Here is a 14,952-nt window from a genome sequence, read left to right as displayed (position 1 = left end):
TGTGAATAAACCCTCTGTAACGTTTGCATTCAACGGGAGCACTCGAGGCCGACAATTTTAAAACGTAATTATAGGTCGTATTAAGCGCTTGAACAAACGACATATTTGGTCGTAATAAGGGCTTAAACAATCGACCCATTTGGTCGTATGAGTTGGAGGATTGTTGGGTGGGGCATACATGCTGTGTTAAAGCTCGGTTCACATCCAGCAGCCTGTGGAAATTACACCACGGTGAAAGTGCACTTTACAAAAAAACTACAGCCATCGTGCTGATGTGCACGAGAGTTGTAAAGGCAACAAGAATAAGCAATTGATGCCGTTAGTCAATGTCCCACAGCTATGCTTTAAAATCTCTGTCTCTCTCTGTCTGCAACCACTTTCCCATTGTGTGTCTCCTATCAGCACTCTGCTATGACAGGTCAGTTAATATTGACATTATCTCGCTCCACCACGATGACAGCGCGAGCTGCAGGAAGCCGCTCATTAGCTCTGCATGCGCCTGTATGCGAGTCTGTTTTGTGTGTGTAAGTGTGTGCAAGCATCATTGTGTTGATTGCCGGGACAGAAGTCATTAGCCTAGTCAAACAGGTGTTAAAGAGACAGGGGACAGTCCCAATGTTTGCAAGGATAACGATAAGATTGGTGTCCTCGCTCAGCCCCATCACAGAGCGGTTATCTTCACACTGCACTGTGAGTGTGTTGAAGAGGGGCGAGTGTGTGTGTGTGTGTGTGTGTGTGTGTGTGTGTGTGTGTGTGTGTGTGTGTGTGTGTGTGTGTGTGTGTGTGTGTGTGTGTGTGTGTGTGTGTGTGTGTGTGTGTGTGTGTGTGTGTGTGTGTGTGTGTGTGTGTGTGTGTGTGTGTACACGTGTACGTTATTGGTCGGTGAGATTACTGACTGAGAGGAGAGAGAGATTTGTCGAGCAAATGTGGGTAGATGTCCATGCACATGTCAGGTTACATATCCGTCTGAAGTTCACTTAAAAAATGAATTTGGTGTGTATGTGTTTGTTTGTGTGTGTTTGTAATTATATGTGTTTCTCCATGGGTGAGAAACCATAACGGAAGCTTTGGTGATAGCAAGCAATAGATGGATTGGGGGTAGAAAATGCTGTGGTAATTGTACTTGATACACAGGTAATTGGAAGCTAAATTGGCTTCAGAGTTATACCGGTGAGCACTCAGTCAGTCCGTGTATTGGAACCAGATAACCTGCTCTGGGTGTTAGTGTGTGTGTGTGTGTGTGTGTGTGTGTGTGTGTGTGTGTGTGTGTGTGTGTGTGTGTGTGTGTGTGTCTGTGTTTGTGTGTGTCATTTGAAAGACTAATAAGAACTGGACACGTTACAAAATAAGCCCAATGATGTTATGCAAAATGAATGCTTGCGGAAATGATTCCAAGCCGCGGTGGGTTTCATTTCAAAATATATTTGTATGATTAAATCTGACATTTATTGGCATTCATTTTACTATCGCTGCTCGTGTGTGCTCTCGTGATCTCTTGTTAAGCATAGTGGGTATTGATACAAGGATTTCATTTGAGAATGGAGCTTCAATCTTGACCTTCAGAACTTGTGCATTGCACATTTCTAAACTAAAGGTTCATTTACTAAAATAATGTTCTTTTTCTGCTTGTGTTTGCATGGCTTCTTCGATAACAAGCCTGTTTAGATGAATACGTTTTAGATTGTATTGTATTATGTGATGTTTTTTAATGACCTGATAAGATCCAACCTGTGGGGTTTGTACATTTCTGTCCACTTTAATGCATTTGTGTATTGGCATAAGGCATTTTGATGGGTATAGCAAACTACACTGAACAAAAAAAAAAATATATATATACACTTTTGTTTTTGCTCCCATTTGTCATGAGATGAACTCAAAGATCTAAAACATTTTCTATTTACACAAAATAACCATTTTTCTCAAATATTGTTCACAAATCTGAAAAAATATGTGATAGTGAGCATTTCTCCTTTGCCGAGATAATCCCACCATTAGACAGCATGATTATTGCACAGGTGTGCCTTAGAATGGCCACAATAAAAGGCCACTCTAAAACGTGCATTTTTGCTTTATTGGGGGGGGTCTGGGGGGGTCCGAAAACCAGTCAGTATCTGGTGTGAGGGGTAGGATTAGGGTTAGGGGTAGGGTTAGGGTTAGGGTAATGTTGTGAATCGAGTGGCCTGTGTTCGTCGTCCATAACATACGCCTGCCCATAACCCCACCACCACCATGGGCCACTCGATTCACAACATTACCCTAACCCTAACCCTAACCCTAATCCTACCCCTCACACCAGATACTGACTGGTTTTCGGACCCCCCCAGACCCCCCCAATAAAGCAAAATTGCACGTTTCAGAGTGGCCTTTTATTGTGGCCAGCCTAAGGCACACCTGTGCAATAATCATGCTGTCTAATCAGCATCTTGATATGCCACACCTGTGAGGTGGGATGGATTATCTCTGCAAAGGAGAAGTGCTCACTATCACAGATTTTTTCAGATTTGTGAACAATATTTGAGATAAATGGTTATTTTGTGTATATAGAAAATGTTTTAGATCGTTGAGTTCATCTCATGAAAAATGGGAGCAAAAACAAAAGTGTTTCGTTTATATTTTTGTTCAGTGTAACTCAGGCTGCTGTAAATGTTGACATATTGGGCATTGGTCGATGCTATGTATTTAGTCTTATAACAATTTCAAAGATTAATTAAATATATATTACTCCACTGTGAAAACACATATACAGTCTGATATATTTTGGGGAAAATGTTAGTCTTGTGATTGCATTAGCCTAAAACATCAGCATTCCATTCATCATCTCAGAGTCAACCCTGGCAGAACCAGGGAGTCTTGGTCTGTGGTCTTTTGACTTCTGGTTGGTTGTTCCTTTTTATTATGAAAAAAGTTAGAGGGCAGAGTAAATGGTGTTTTATATGAATGAACTCACTTGGAGTTTCAGGCTCTGCACTTTCCCTCCTCACCTCATACCTCAAAGACCGTACCTACAGGATAACTTGGAGAGGGTCCGAGTCCGACCTTTGTCAATTAACTACAGGGGTCCCTCAGGGCTCTGTTCTTGGTCCCCTTCTCTTCTCCCTGTACACAAACTCGGTCGGATCAGTCATTAGCCCGCATGGTTTTTCATACCACTGCTATGCTGACGACACCCAATTCATTCTGTCCTTTCCCCGCTCAGAGACCCAGGTCGTCGCACGCATCTCTGCTTGTCTAGCTGACATCTCTCAGTGGATGTCTGCTCACCAACTCAAGCTCAACCTTGACAAGACTGAACTGCTTTTCCTTCCGGGAAAAGATTGTCCCACTCTTGACCTGACAATCAACATCGGCACCTCTGTTGTTTCCCCGACTCAGACTGCAAGGAATCTGGGTGTGATCCTAGATAACAAACTGTCCTTTACTGCAAACATCGCTGCTACAACCCATTGCTGCAGATACACGCTTTACAACATCAGGAGGATACATCCCCAGCTGACCCAGAAAACAACGCAGGTTCTGGTCCAGGCTCTCGTCATCTCACGCCTAGACTACTGCAACTCCCTCCTGGCTGGTCTACCTGCATGTGCCATCCGACCTCTGCAGCTCATCCAGAATGCAGCGGCTCGTCTGGTCTTCAACCTTCCAACATTTTCCCACACCACTCCTCCGCTCCCTTCACTGGCTTCTGGTAACTGCTAGAATCCACTACAAGACACTTGTACTTGCATACCATGCTGCGAATGGATCTGGCCCTTCCTACATCCAGGACATGGTTAAACTGTACACTCCAGCGCGTGCACTACGCTCTGCATCAGCCAAACGACTCGCTGCACCCTCGCTGCGAGGGGGACCCAAGTTCCCATTAGCAAAAACACGTGGGTTTGCTATCCTTGCTCCAAAATGGTGGAATGAGCTCTCCATTGACATCAGGACAGCAGAAAGCTTGCACATCTTCCGGCGCAGACTGAAAACTCATCTCTTTCGACTCCACTTCGAGCGATATAATCACTAACAAATAACTGCTAACAGAGCACTTATATACTAATAAAGGATTGGCTTATCTATAGCCAGTTGAGTAGCACTTGAAATGCTTGGCTCTATGAAACCTGATATACTTATATGATTCTGTTTTCTTCAAGGTTGTGTCTTCCTGGTCGAATGTACTTATTGTAAGTCGTTTTGGATAAAAGCGTCAGCAATGTAATGTAATGTAATGAACTTTAAACTCTCCTTCAAATGTATTACTTTTTTTAGGGATTTTATCAAATAAAATCTAGCCTGATGCACCAGAGGGTAAAATCTGGACAACTTATTACCTCGAACATATTCCTTTATGGATTTCCAGCCTCCAAATGTATGATTCGGTTCGAAAGAATATTTCCCCCTGCAGCTAAATGTGTTAACATGCTGCTTACTTTCATTCACATAACATTACTGCAATATCCATGACCTTCCTCCATTGGAACAGAAGAGAGTCTGGAAGAAAGTAAATGAAACAGCTTTATCAGAAATGGGGAATCAGAAGAATAGCACTGCAAATCTGAAATAAACCAGTGTGAGTCAGAGGTGACCAGATGCGTCATTATATTCTGAGTTTGGTATTATATTCCATTTCAAAAGTACCTTGCTCAAACTCAAGGGCACACACAAAGTAGGAGAGAAGGCTGTTTAAAAAAATCTTTGTTGCAAACAAATGAAAGTAACTCTGTAAAAGACACAAGTTTTGTCCGAGCAATGTTTGACGATTGTAAAAATGGGGATGGTATCGTAGCAACTGGCACACGTCCAAAGTAAAGGAGCAGTCAATAACTGTCTCTACACAAGTTGCTGCTGTCTGGTGGGATTGGTGGAGGTGACTGAGGGGGCGACAAGGAGGGCAAGACCCGAAGGTGCAAAGACCACTGGGTGAGCAGAACATCCAGGTGTTACTGATGTTTTGCACGTTGCGAAGAAAAATAGAATTTGGAGTTTGACAGGAGAGTTTTTGCAGAGTTTTTTTTGGTGATGTGCAGTCAAGCAAAACATGGTGAAGACCCTAGCAGCAAGATGACTTTAGAAAGCAATTAAAAGCCTCTCTGGTGCCACTACACTGGGTTCTCGGTTTCATTTGTGACAGAAATTCAAATAACTGACAAAATAAACATAACACTAAGGTGTCAGGTCACCTGGAGCTGTCAGAACCGATTTAATGCACCTTGCTAAAGTTTATACAAGGAACTGTACTGGAAAAATGAACACAATTCTTTCCAAAAGTGTTTGACACTGCCACTTGAAAAATCTCCAATAGGTGGTTAGCAGGGTTATTTTTATGTATTACAGTATATTGATCAAACCAAACAGCCATTTCATTAAAAAAAGGTTTTTCACCAAATGTATCAGGAAATTACTCATGGTAATAGAAATGTGTGATCAACATTCGGCTGCAGTTTTGAAGTGAGCCCATGCATAATCGTATACGCTGAGAGCAGCCATTCAGAGACAAAAATTAAAATTGCATCTCTCATATTGTTCAACATCCAAAAAACCCTAGATATTCCTAATGTTTTTCAACAATTTCATATTTTAACAAGATATATCAATTCAAATCAAATAATGTTTTTATACAGCCATGTAGGTCTCTAGAAGCCCCCTTGCATTGAAGAGAAATGTAATGTATAGATAAATATATTTAGTTTTTTTCTTTCAGCAGTTTGGTGAGTATGGGTTCTGTTGATTATTATTCGTGAGACGTCGTCTGCATTTCTCATGATTATCTTAATTTAGACTTTTTATATTTATTAGTATACATTATAATATAGGGAGGTCTGAAAAATAATATGTGATTTTGCTTTTTTAATGTGGAATTCAGAAACACCTCTAACTGAGAGGCAGGTGCTTTTCCTGGAAACTTCAAGTAGCATCAAAGCCACTTCACTTGAAACAGAAAGTTGTCAAATGAGTCAGGATGAAAAGATAAATGGGGGAGCTAAGTTGAAGGTTCTTGAGGGGAAAATGTGCAGTACAGCTAGACAGCATGGGCAGACTATTTGGCCACTCGAGATGAAAAGTCTGCCTCTGAGGATTTATTGAGGCAATAAAAGATAAGGTCACTGTGTTGTAGGCTTTAATATTAATGTGCCATTTAATGACCCTCACCATGGAAGAAACTAGGTTATCAGTAGTACTAACATATAGCTCAAGGCAGTTATTTTGTTATGGAGCATGTGTGTGTAGCTGGACCACCAGTCATGCATCAGAGAGACTCTCTTCAGTAAAATAAACACTTTTTGAAAGTTCTTTGAAGTAAGCAAGGTTAAACCCCTGCAGGCTATTTTATTGTTATTGTAGTCAAGCCACTACTGCCTTCCTAAGTATTTTGACATACAAAATCTCTATTTAAAAATAAATATTAACACAAATATTAATTTGAAGACCCTACATAAAGTGCTAAAGTACTCATATATTTTACCTAAGTAAAAGCAGCAATACCATTCAAGAACAAATATTTTATTTCTCTTAATGTAAATGCTGAGTAGCTTGTGAATACCAACAAGGGTTCAATAAAAAAAAAAATAAAATAAAATAATATATTGGTTGTATATAATTAACCAGAATCTGCAAAGCAAAGTTCAAACTAAAATAGTCGATACCAAGTGAAATGTTTGTAAAATCTAGTTACATACAGTGCCATTCCAACAAAACCATATAAATACCTCAAAAATGTTGATGGTTATTTATTTTTGAAAGAAAAATGTGTAGAAACAAAATACACATTTCTCTGTTTTGGGGGGGTTTGGTGGAGCCGTCCACCACGCTTTTAGTGCTGGCTTTGTTCCCGCCCCTGTATCGCACTGTCCAATAGGAACAGTGGGAGCACTCTGCTCGACCAATCAGCAACCACGGATGATAGTGAATAGAAGTTTAGTTTTTGAGTTTTGGATAGATCGAGGGAGAGATTAACATCGAGGCAGAGGAAATAAAGCGGATTATCGGCGGAAAAAGTCAATGCAGAAATTTAGATATTGACTTTTACTTTCACTAAAGACTGAACACGCTGTTGAATAAGGTTGAACAAGTGCCCTCTCTCTCCCCTACAAGTGTATCGAGTAGACGGTGGCAGGTGTTCAGTTGAGAGCGACGCATCGCCTCAGTCGGCTCCCCAAGCCTCAACAGGGTGCCGGAGACCAAGGAAAACGGCTAGAACGCAGCTAACTAGCCCAAAACTACCGTGAGTAGTACAACCGGATAACGTTGAAACATCTTCGTAATAACCGTTTCTGTTCCCGCTTGGACTGTTTTGGAGGACCATTGAATATTCTGGATTTTTATCCAGAATAGAGGCTTCGGTGTCGCAGCAGCAAGTCTCTGAACGGACGTTTTTTCCACTTCAAACCGGCTCATACTTTTAAGCTTTCAAACTCCTCTTCACTGGTGTATTTACAGAAAAACGAAGAACGAAAACTCAGAGTTGTTGCTGTGAAACTTGTCACTCGTTATGTCTTTTTTTTGCTAACCTGTTGTGTAGTTTTTCCGTGTAATCCGAGAGCCGGTGCATTACGGCAATTTAGCCTATCTTGTATCCGAGCGAAGAGAACCCCTTCTGGGAGAGTGTCGGATCATTTAGACCCGCGGAGACTCGGGTAACAGTTAATTATGATTTCTAACTTATCATAATAAGCCTGCACACCTTAACATCACCACACATCGGTCTAGTTCGCTTGTACTAAAAAAACAGGGGTATTTACAGAATCAATTACTGGATTGCTTTTTAGAGCCCACACAAACAGGGCAAAGCATGGACGGATAAATCACATGTTTTATTGCTTTTCAGTTAATACAACCACTCTCTAAACAGCTATATGATCCGCGGGATAAATCCCCAGTGAAGACATCAAAACAAGCGCGGATTTGAGGTCGATAGCAGAGAATAAGCCGATAAGTCTTAAACACACACTCAAATGTATTAATTCCTTGCTCGGATCAATCCAAATGAAAATGAGGTATCGCAGGACGCAGAAACACACCGAGTCCGCCACAGCAGTCACAGATTACCGCGCAGCTACACCGTAAAGACAGAGACTATATTGAGGGAAAGTCTTTCTGCTTGTGAGGCAGGCGACCCTCCCTTCCTCCTTCCGCTGCGTAGCGAGTGTCGGACACTGGATCTAGGGATTCAAAGCGGGGAGCCAGTCTTCAGTGACAGCGCTGAACTCCCGGAGCTCTGAGGTCCGATCACCGGGAGCTGAGGAGCCGAGCCCCGGTTTCTCTCTCTCTTTCCAAAGAGAGTTACATCAGCAAAGCACAAGCGGACACGGACACTATCGGTCACCTCTCTGCATGATGAAACCGGGAATGTGCTGCCCTCAGGGGTCCCCGGAGCGTGTGGAGGGACCCGCAGCAGGGAGGCGGCGGGAGATGGTGAGCACCGGGACGGCCAGGAGTGGGAGCCGGTGTCCGCCGCTGTTTCTGCTGCTGCTCATTCTCAGCAGCAGCTGCCACATGTTGCACGGACAAGGTAAGAGATTCACTGCCAGGGGCCCTGGGTTCAAATGTCAGATGATGCACTACATGGTATTTACAATGACATTAAGATCCATTCAAACTGTATTTAAAGGCATTGTAGAGATCAGTAATGTCTGAAAACACTTGACATGACTCACTCATTTGTCAGATGCACTACAGTGCACAGGGGAAAAGTGATATGATGACTCCTTAACTGTAAACAAGACTGGGCTTTCATTAGACCAGTTTGGATTGAGTAAGTCCCTGCAGGAGAGTAAGGCCAACAACAATACTTTTCTTTAAATTAAGTTAGATTATTTGACGGATAAGGTACCTAGTACACAGCATTACATTAATGTTATTGTTATGATGCATGGGTTTTAGGATGATGATTGTAGGATTAAGGTATTGAGGATATGTATGGGAGGGGTGTTACAGTTTCTGAGCATTGATAATCCCCTCTTAGTCAATGACCTGCTTAAATACAGCTCTTGAATGGGCACAAAAGCACAAACACTTGCAGGCACACAGTGTATTCATTTAAGTTGCCTCCCATTAGTCCACTGTTGACCCTGTTGTGCTGGCAGGTGTCCAGATTAGTGTGACTTGTATTGATAAAGCAAAAGCGAGTTCAAGACACTTTTCATAAAAAGCAGGTTTAGACTATGGTCCTTCATTTACAGAGACCAAAAGTTACATTCCCCAATGAGCAAGCACTGCAACAGTGAGAAACTCCCATTAACGGGAAGAAACCTCGAGCAGAACCTGGCTCGAGATGGACGGCCATCTGCTTCGACCAGTTTGGATGGAGCCATGTACTGTACAGCTACAATAATAGCAACAGTTATTTCTTTAACAATTTGAAAAATAACAATAGTAGCAGTGTGCTCAAGCAGAACTACAGCATCAGCCATAGCTACTACAACACCGGCTCAGCTATTACTGTCTGAATACAGCATCAGGAAAGAAGACGCACATGATGAGATATCGATCAATGACCAAAGCTGTCTGTGAACATTCTTCTTTTCCAGCTATAGAGAGAGTGATGAAGAGAAACTGTGGATATTTGTGTGCTTCTGTGAGAGTCTTTTGTGTGTGTGTGTGTGTGTGTGTGTGTGTGTGTGTGTGTGTGTGTGTGTGTGTGTGTGTGTGCACCTCATGGATCATGTCAGAGTGCCAAAACAAAAGCAAAGAAAAGGTCAGGCTGGTGTCGCCACACAGTTTTCTCTGGGTCACAGATGGTGTGGTGGGCTGAATGTAAGGCTGAGACTTTGGGGTTATGTGGAGGAGGAGGGGTTCTTAGGAATGTCTGTGCATGTGTGTGTGTGTGTGTGTGTGTGTGTGTGTGTGTGTGTGTGTGTGTGTGTGTGTGTTAGTGGTGGGGGTGAGCTATTTGTGAACGCATGGAGAATGTGTGTGCTGTTTAAGAGCAAGAAGGTAGAAAAGGGAACAAACAGGGAGAGAAAGTGAGAAGAAGACAGGCAGTGTTGTGAAAAGGAGAAAATGGGAGAGGGGAGTGGCAGAGAAAGGGGGGGAGAGACAAATAAATGGAGTGGGAGGGTTTGAGAGGTAATGCGGCGCACCATGCTTGTCACTCAGAAAGCTGTGTCTGCAGTTCAATCGATGATGATGTGTGTCAAAAGTTGCTCTCCTCTCCTTTCTTTTCCCAGTCCACTTGTCACTGTCTCCCTCTTCCTCCCCCCGAGGTGTTGAGGAGGAGGTGGGAGACGCGTGGTGGTGTTGAGGCTGCAACGTCAGCTCCTTTCGCCCTCTTTCTAATGTCAAGGTCTCAGCAGCACCAGCACCCACATCCCATATTTCCGACCCTCAGACACGCCAACAGCCCCTTCCAGCTGTCTTGGCTGAAGGGGGGGGGGGAGAATGCCCTGTTGCAAGAGAATATGGACCTCAGGATGTCTGGCAGGAGTTGTGTTTGTATACGAGAGTGTGCTGGTGGTAGGCGGTGAATTGAAAATTAGTGAAACAGTTGCGGGATGGGGTTGGGGGCGGTGTGGTGGGGGGGGGTTATTGATTTGATATCTGTGCCAGGCGGCCAATCGAAGCCTGTAGATTTTTCAGGTTCCGACCCCTCTATCCCTAGCATATATTAGGACGTTTTATTTTAGGGGGAATAGGATGAAATTCATGAGCCAAGGTTGATCCTTCTGATCTCTCCCCGCCCCTTCTCTCGCTCTCCCTCCTCCCACTCTCTCCCTCTCCCCGTTTCACTCTCTCTTGCTCTCTTTCTCTCAGTCAATCGATGCCCACACCCCTCCTCATAAATGCGAGGCTTTATATGAGCCAACTCTCGTCTCTGGGAGCACATTTAAATAAGCTCATCGATCTTTCATTTTAGAGTTTAAGTGACGGCAGCATTTTACTGTCTCTCTCCTCCTCTTACTCCCCCTTTTCCTCCACCTCTCATCTGCTCACCTATTCACTCTCCCTTCTTTATTCATAACTCATTACCCCCCCTACCACACACACACACACACACACCACACACACACACACACACACACACACACACACACACACACACACACACACACACACACACACACACACACACACACACACACACACACACACACAACACACACACACACACACACACCACACACACACACACACACACACACACACACACACACACACACACACAAGGATGGGTCACATTTGACTGTCTATCAAAATGCAAATTGTATTCTATATCACTAATTGACGGAGTCCAGAATACATCAATATCTTTCCAGCTGTTCAGGATTTTCTGAGAATAGCATGTCATTTCGACAGCCGTGCATTTACGAGGTTTTCAACATCATTTTGTAACATTTTTTAGCAACAAAAATGACTGAGGACCACAAAGTACCTTCACGGACATTAAAACATCAAAATGTTCAAAGTCAGAAAGGGTTCACATAACAACAGCCAAATGGACCATTAGGTTTAAAATACGTGGAGGATGATTTTGTCGCCGTTGCTATTTGGATGATGATAATGTTCAATAAGTAGCCAATGTGTAATGAAAAAATATTACATTGGTCGTCATTATTGCTAACCTTGCCCAAGGTAATTGCATTAAAGGTCCCATGTCATGCTTTTCCGGTTAATACCCGTCCCCTTGTGTGGTATGATGGTTTGTATGCATGTAAACGGTCTGCAAAGTCACAAACCCTCAAAGTACACCCTCAAAGTACACCCTCAAAGTACACCCTGTAGCGAGTAAAACTCGAACACAGAAAATACCTGTCTATGCTACCCCAGAAGGCCTCGTTGGACATTTCTCTTTTTCCATTGTTTTCTTCCTGGGTACAGTGACGTGCCCATACCCAAATGGTCCCATTGGTCCGTGGAGCGCCTCTCTCTCACACACACACACACACACACACACACACACACACACACACACACACACACACACACACACACACACACACACACACACACACACACACACACACACACACACCACACACACACACACACACACACACACACACACACACACACACACACACACACACACACACACACACACACACACACACACACACACACACACACACACACACACACACACACTCTCTCAGCGGCAAAACTGTGACGCGCTGGGGGTTGCTAGTGGAGCCTCGCAGCGATGTCTCACTGTCTCACAGACCCCACAAAGCAAGCAGGAAATGAACCCAGCTCAAATTGTCCGCTCGCCACAGCAGCGAGCCGCACAACGTCCCGCCAACACGGCACCCAGACCCCACGCAGCATTCTCATCTGTTTGTCCTTACTGGTGTCATTTTCTGGTTGCTAACGCATAATCACTGATGTTCCACTGTAACGGTGGTGGACTCATCAGAACAGAGTGGGCTAGCTGACCAATCAGAGTACAGTGGGCTCACAGGGCAGCAGGAGCTCCAACAAGCCGTTTAGGACAGAGAGTGAATACACATACTATACAGAGATGCTGTATGAGAAACCAATGTGATTTTGTAAAATTGCACAATATAAATCTATTCTAGTAGACCTCAACAATGGAATTATGATCAGTAGAAATGGCCATGACATGGGACCTTTAAAATGTGGCTCGATCATCCCAACTGTAAAACCATTGCACTTATTTGTTGTCGGAAAATAAATTGCAGGTCCCAATTTGTAAAGGTCTCTTATTAAAAATGTGTTTCTTACCATATGTTTGAAAAGTTTTCTTCAACTAGGCCAAGCAAAGAACTTGCTGACCCACTTAGTGGATCTATCAGTGTGATTAGGTTTGATATGACTCATGTCATTGGCCCAACTAAGCCATAGCTTGATGGTGATTGGACCAATGGGCATGCTTAAGTGAATTGAGGTCACTGATAGGACGTTTGGATACCGGCCTGTGGACTGGGAGAGTTCTGAGCGTGATGTTAAAATCCAAATCAAATAGACTAGCATGCAGCCTTACAACTGCGCACACACACGTTCAAACACGCACACAACCGTACACACACACAAAGTCGTTGTGTCTCATCAGTGTCAAACATTTAAAGCAGACGTGGAAATTTGCTTAACCATGTTCTAATGAGGAGAGTTTGAATGAGGATCCTCGTCTAACTGATTACCATCGTCCACGCCGCACAACCTTACAGGGACTTCTCCACCTCTCTCACCACTTATGAATCTTAAGTCTGTTTTTTACATTTGTATTATCTGCCGCTGATTTGCCAGCGTTTTGCTTGCAGTTCATACAAAAACTATATTTTTGTGAATACATTTGTATTAGGGAATGTTTGAGACCAGAATAATTATTGCACGCTCTGTTACTTTAGCATTCGACCTGAGGATCTTGATCTATTTTAAACTTGAAATGCAATGCTTATAGTACAGCAGTTATAGCTTATTTCCTCGTCAAACATCACAAATGTGATCTCACATTCAAATAGTTTGCATTTTGGATGCCTTAGAAGAGAATTTGCTGTCTGGTGGATTGTGTGTGTGTGTGCACGCGCATGACTATTAGAGGTGAGGAAGCGATGGAGGAGAGGAAAGTGTGAATGTGTTTGTGTGGGAGTGTGTGATAGACGTCAGGTTAGTCGGGTCTAAGAGGAAGTGAGGTCCCTGGTTGACTCCTTATTTCCCGTCGATCAGGAGGATCAAATAAGCACACTTCCACAGCCAGCTGACACCTTACGCTCTGTGGGCGTCTTTGGGAGGAACAGAGTTTGTGTGTGTGTGTGTGTGTCTACCTGTCTATGTATGCAGTGCAGACTACATACAATGTGTGTTGCTGCCAGGTGTGTTTGTGTGAAGCTCTTTTTCATCAGCCCTAAGTGTTTTCCACACAGCAGAAAAAGTGGCAGCTGTAAAAAGGCAGCAAGAGACTCCTGATGGGAAATAATAACCTGTGTGTGTGTTTGTGTGTTTGTACCCCACCTGTACCTGTTCGCTCTGCTATCGCGTGAAGGGTCTGCAGCAACTCCGCTAGCCCCCCCCCCCCCCCCCCCGCCGTTCTCTGCTACCACCACAAGTATATTTCAAATCTGTGGGAAACACTGCAGTTTACATTATTTGTCTTTGTAAAGCCGGCAGATGAGGTCATTAAGAGGTCAGGTGGGTCATGTTTACGACTTCATCAGTGTCACTACGACTGTGGTCAGTTCAAAGCACATCGTATTATATGAATCTGAGGTCAAGATGTCATTTGGAAAAGCATTATGTGCGGTTTAAGTACCTTCACCTGTGTCGACTTCTTCCTATTCAGAATGGCTTGCAATATTTCTCTACGGATGCATTTTGATGGAGTTTTCCTCAAACACATCTTTCAGAGCTTTGAAATATGAGCCAAGAGGGATACACTCTGTTCTCCCCTCTGTCATGCCTCTTTCTTCTCTTTGTTTTTTTGTGTTTGTTCTTTCGGTATCGCTCCTCTTATTTTTAGTTTCCCATCCCTTCTTACCACCTCTTCCCCCATAAGAATCTATTGCTGCAGGCCACACAGGTGGAATGGAGGCTGTTGCTGTTTAGGCCTTGGTGTTTATTATGTAAGATAGGGGGAGGAGGTTGCTATTGATCCGCTGTCTGTACGTGTGAAGTGCGAGGGAGGGGATAGCACAAAAGCTTATCTTGTACTTTTCAAGATGTTTCAAAAGCGAGACATCCGAAGAAAGCAGAAAGCTCGCAAAACATGAACTCTATCGATTGACTGAACTGCAAGACATGACGGCCACATATCAAAATTGGCAGTCAAACAGAAGGATACATCCATGTGTGTGCACATTGCTGAAGTCTAGGTTAAATCCATGATGGCATACCATGGTGTCCCTATACATGTTGTTAAAGTTACGTTGTGATGCAAACAGCTAGGGCTGTCCCGAATACCATTTTTCGGGCTCCGGATATTCGGTAGTAATCAGCAGCGAATATTCGAATATTCACTGCTGCTAATATTCCAATATTTGGCTTGGCTTTGTATTTTGTATGGACATGCTTTTATTTTGA

The 14,952-nt window shown here is 43.4% G+C and overlaps 1 protein-coding gene across 2 annotated transcripts in view; it reads left to right on the top strand.

Moving 5' to 3' along the window:
- Positions 1-6,938: 6,938 nt before the first annotated feature.
- Positions 6,939-14,952, top strand: part of sdk1b (sidekick cell adhesion molecule 1b) — a 281,269-nt gene continuing 273,255 nt past the window's right edge. For both annotated transcript variants that reach the window (XM_034084739.1, XM_034084730.1), the window contains exon 1: positions 6,939-8,491. In XM_034084739.1, the coding sequence (XP_033940630.1) occupies positions 8,314-8,491 (178 nt within the window). In that variant the 5' untranslated portion in view covers positions 6,939-8,313. The remainder of the gene's footprint in view (positions 8,492-14,952) is intronic.

The sequence above is a fragment of the Pseudochaenichthys georgianus genome, chromosome 1 (genome assembly GCF_902827115.2).
Source record: "Pseudochaenichthys georgianus chromosome 1, fPseGeo1.2, whole genome shotgun sequence".
Classification (NCBI taxonomy): Eukaryota; Metazoa; Chordata; class Actinopteri; order Perciformes; family Channichthyidae; genus Pseudochaenichthys; species Pseudochaenichthys georgianus.
The sequence above is the reverse complement of the archived record's forward strand: the minus strand, read 5'-3'. Positions and strand labels throughout refer to the sequence as shown.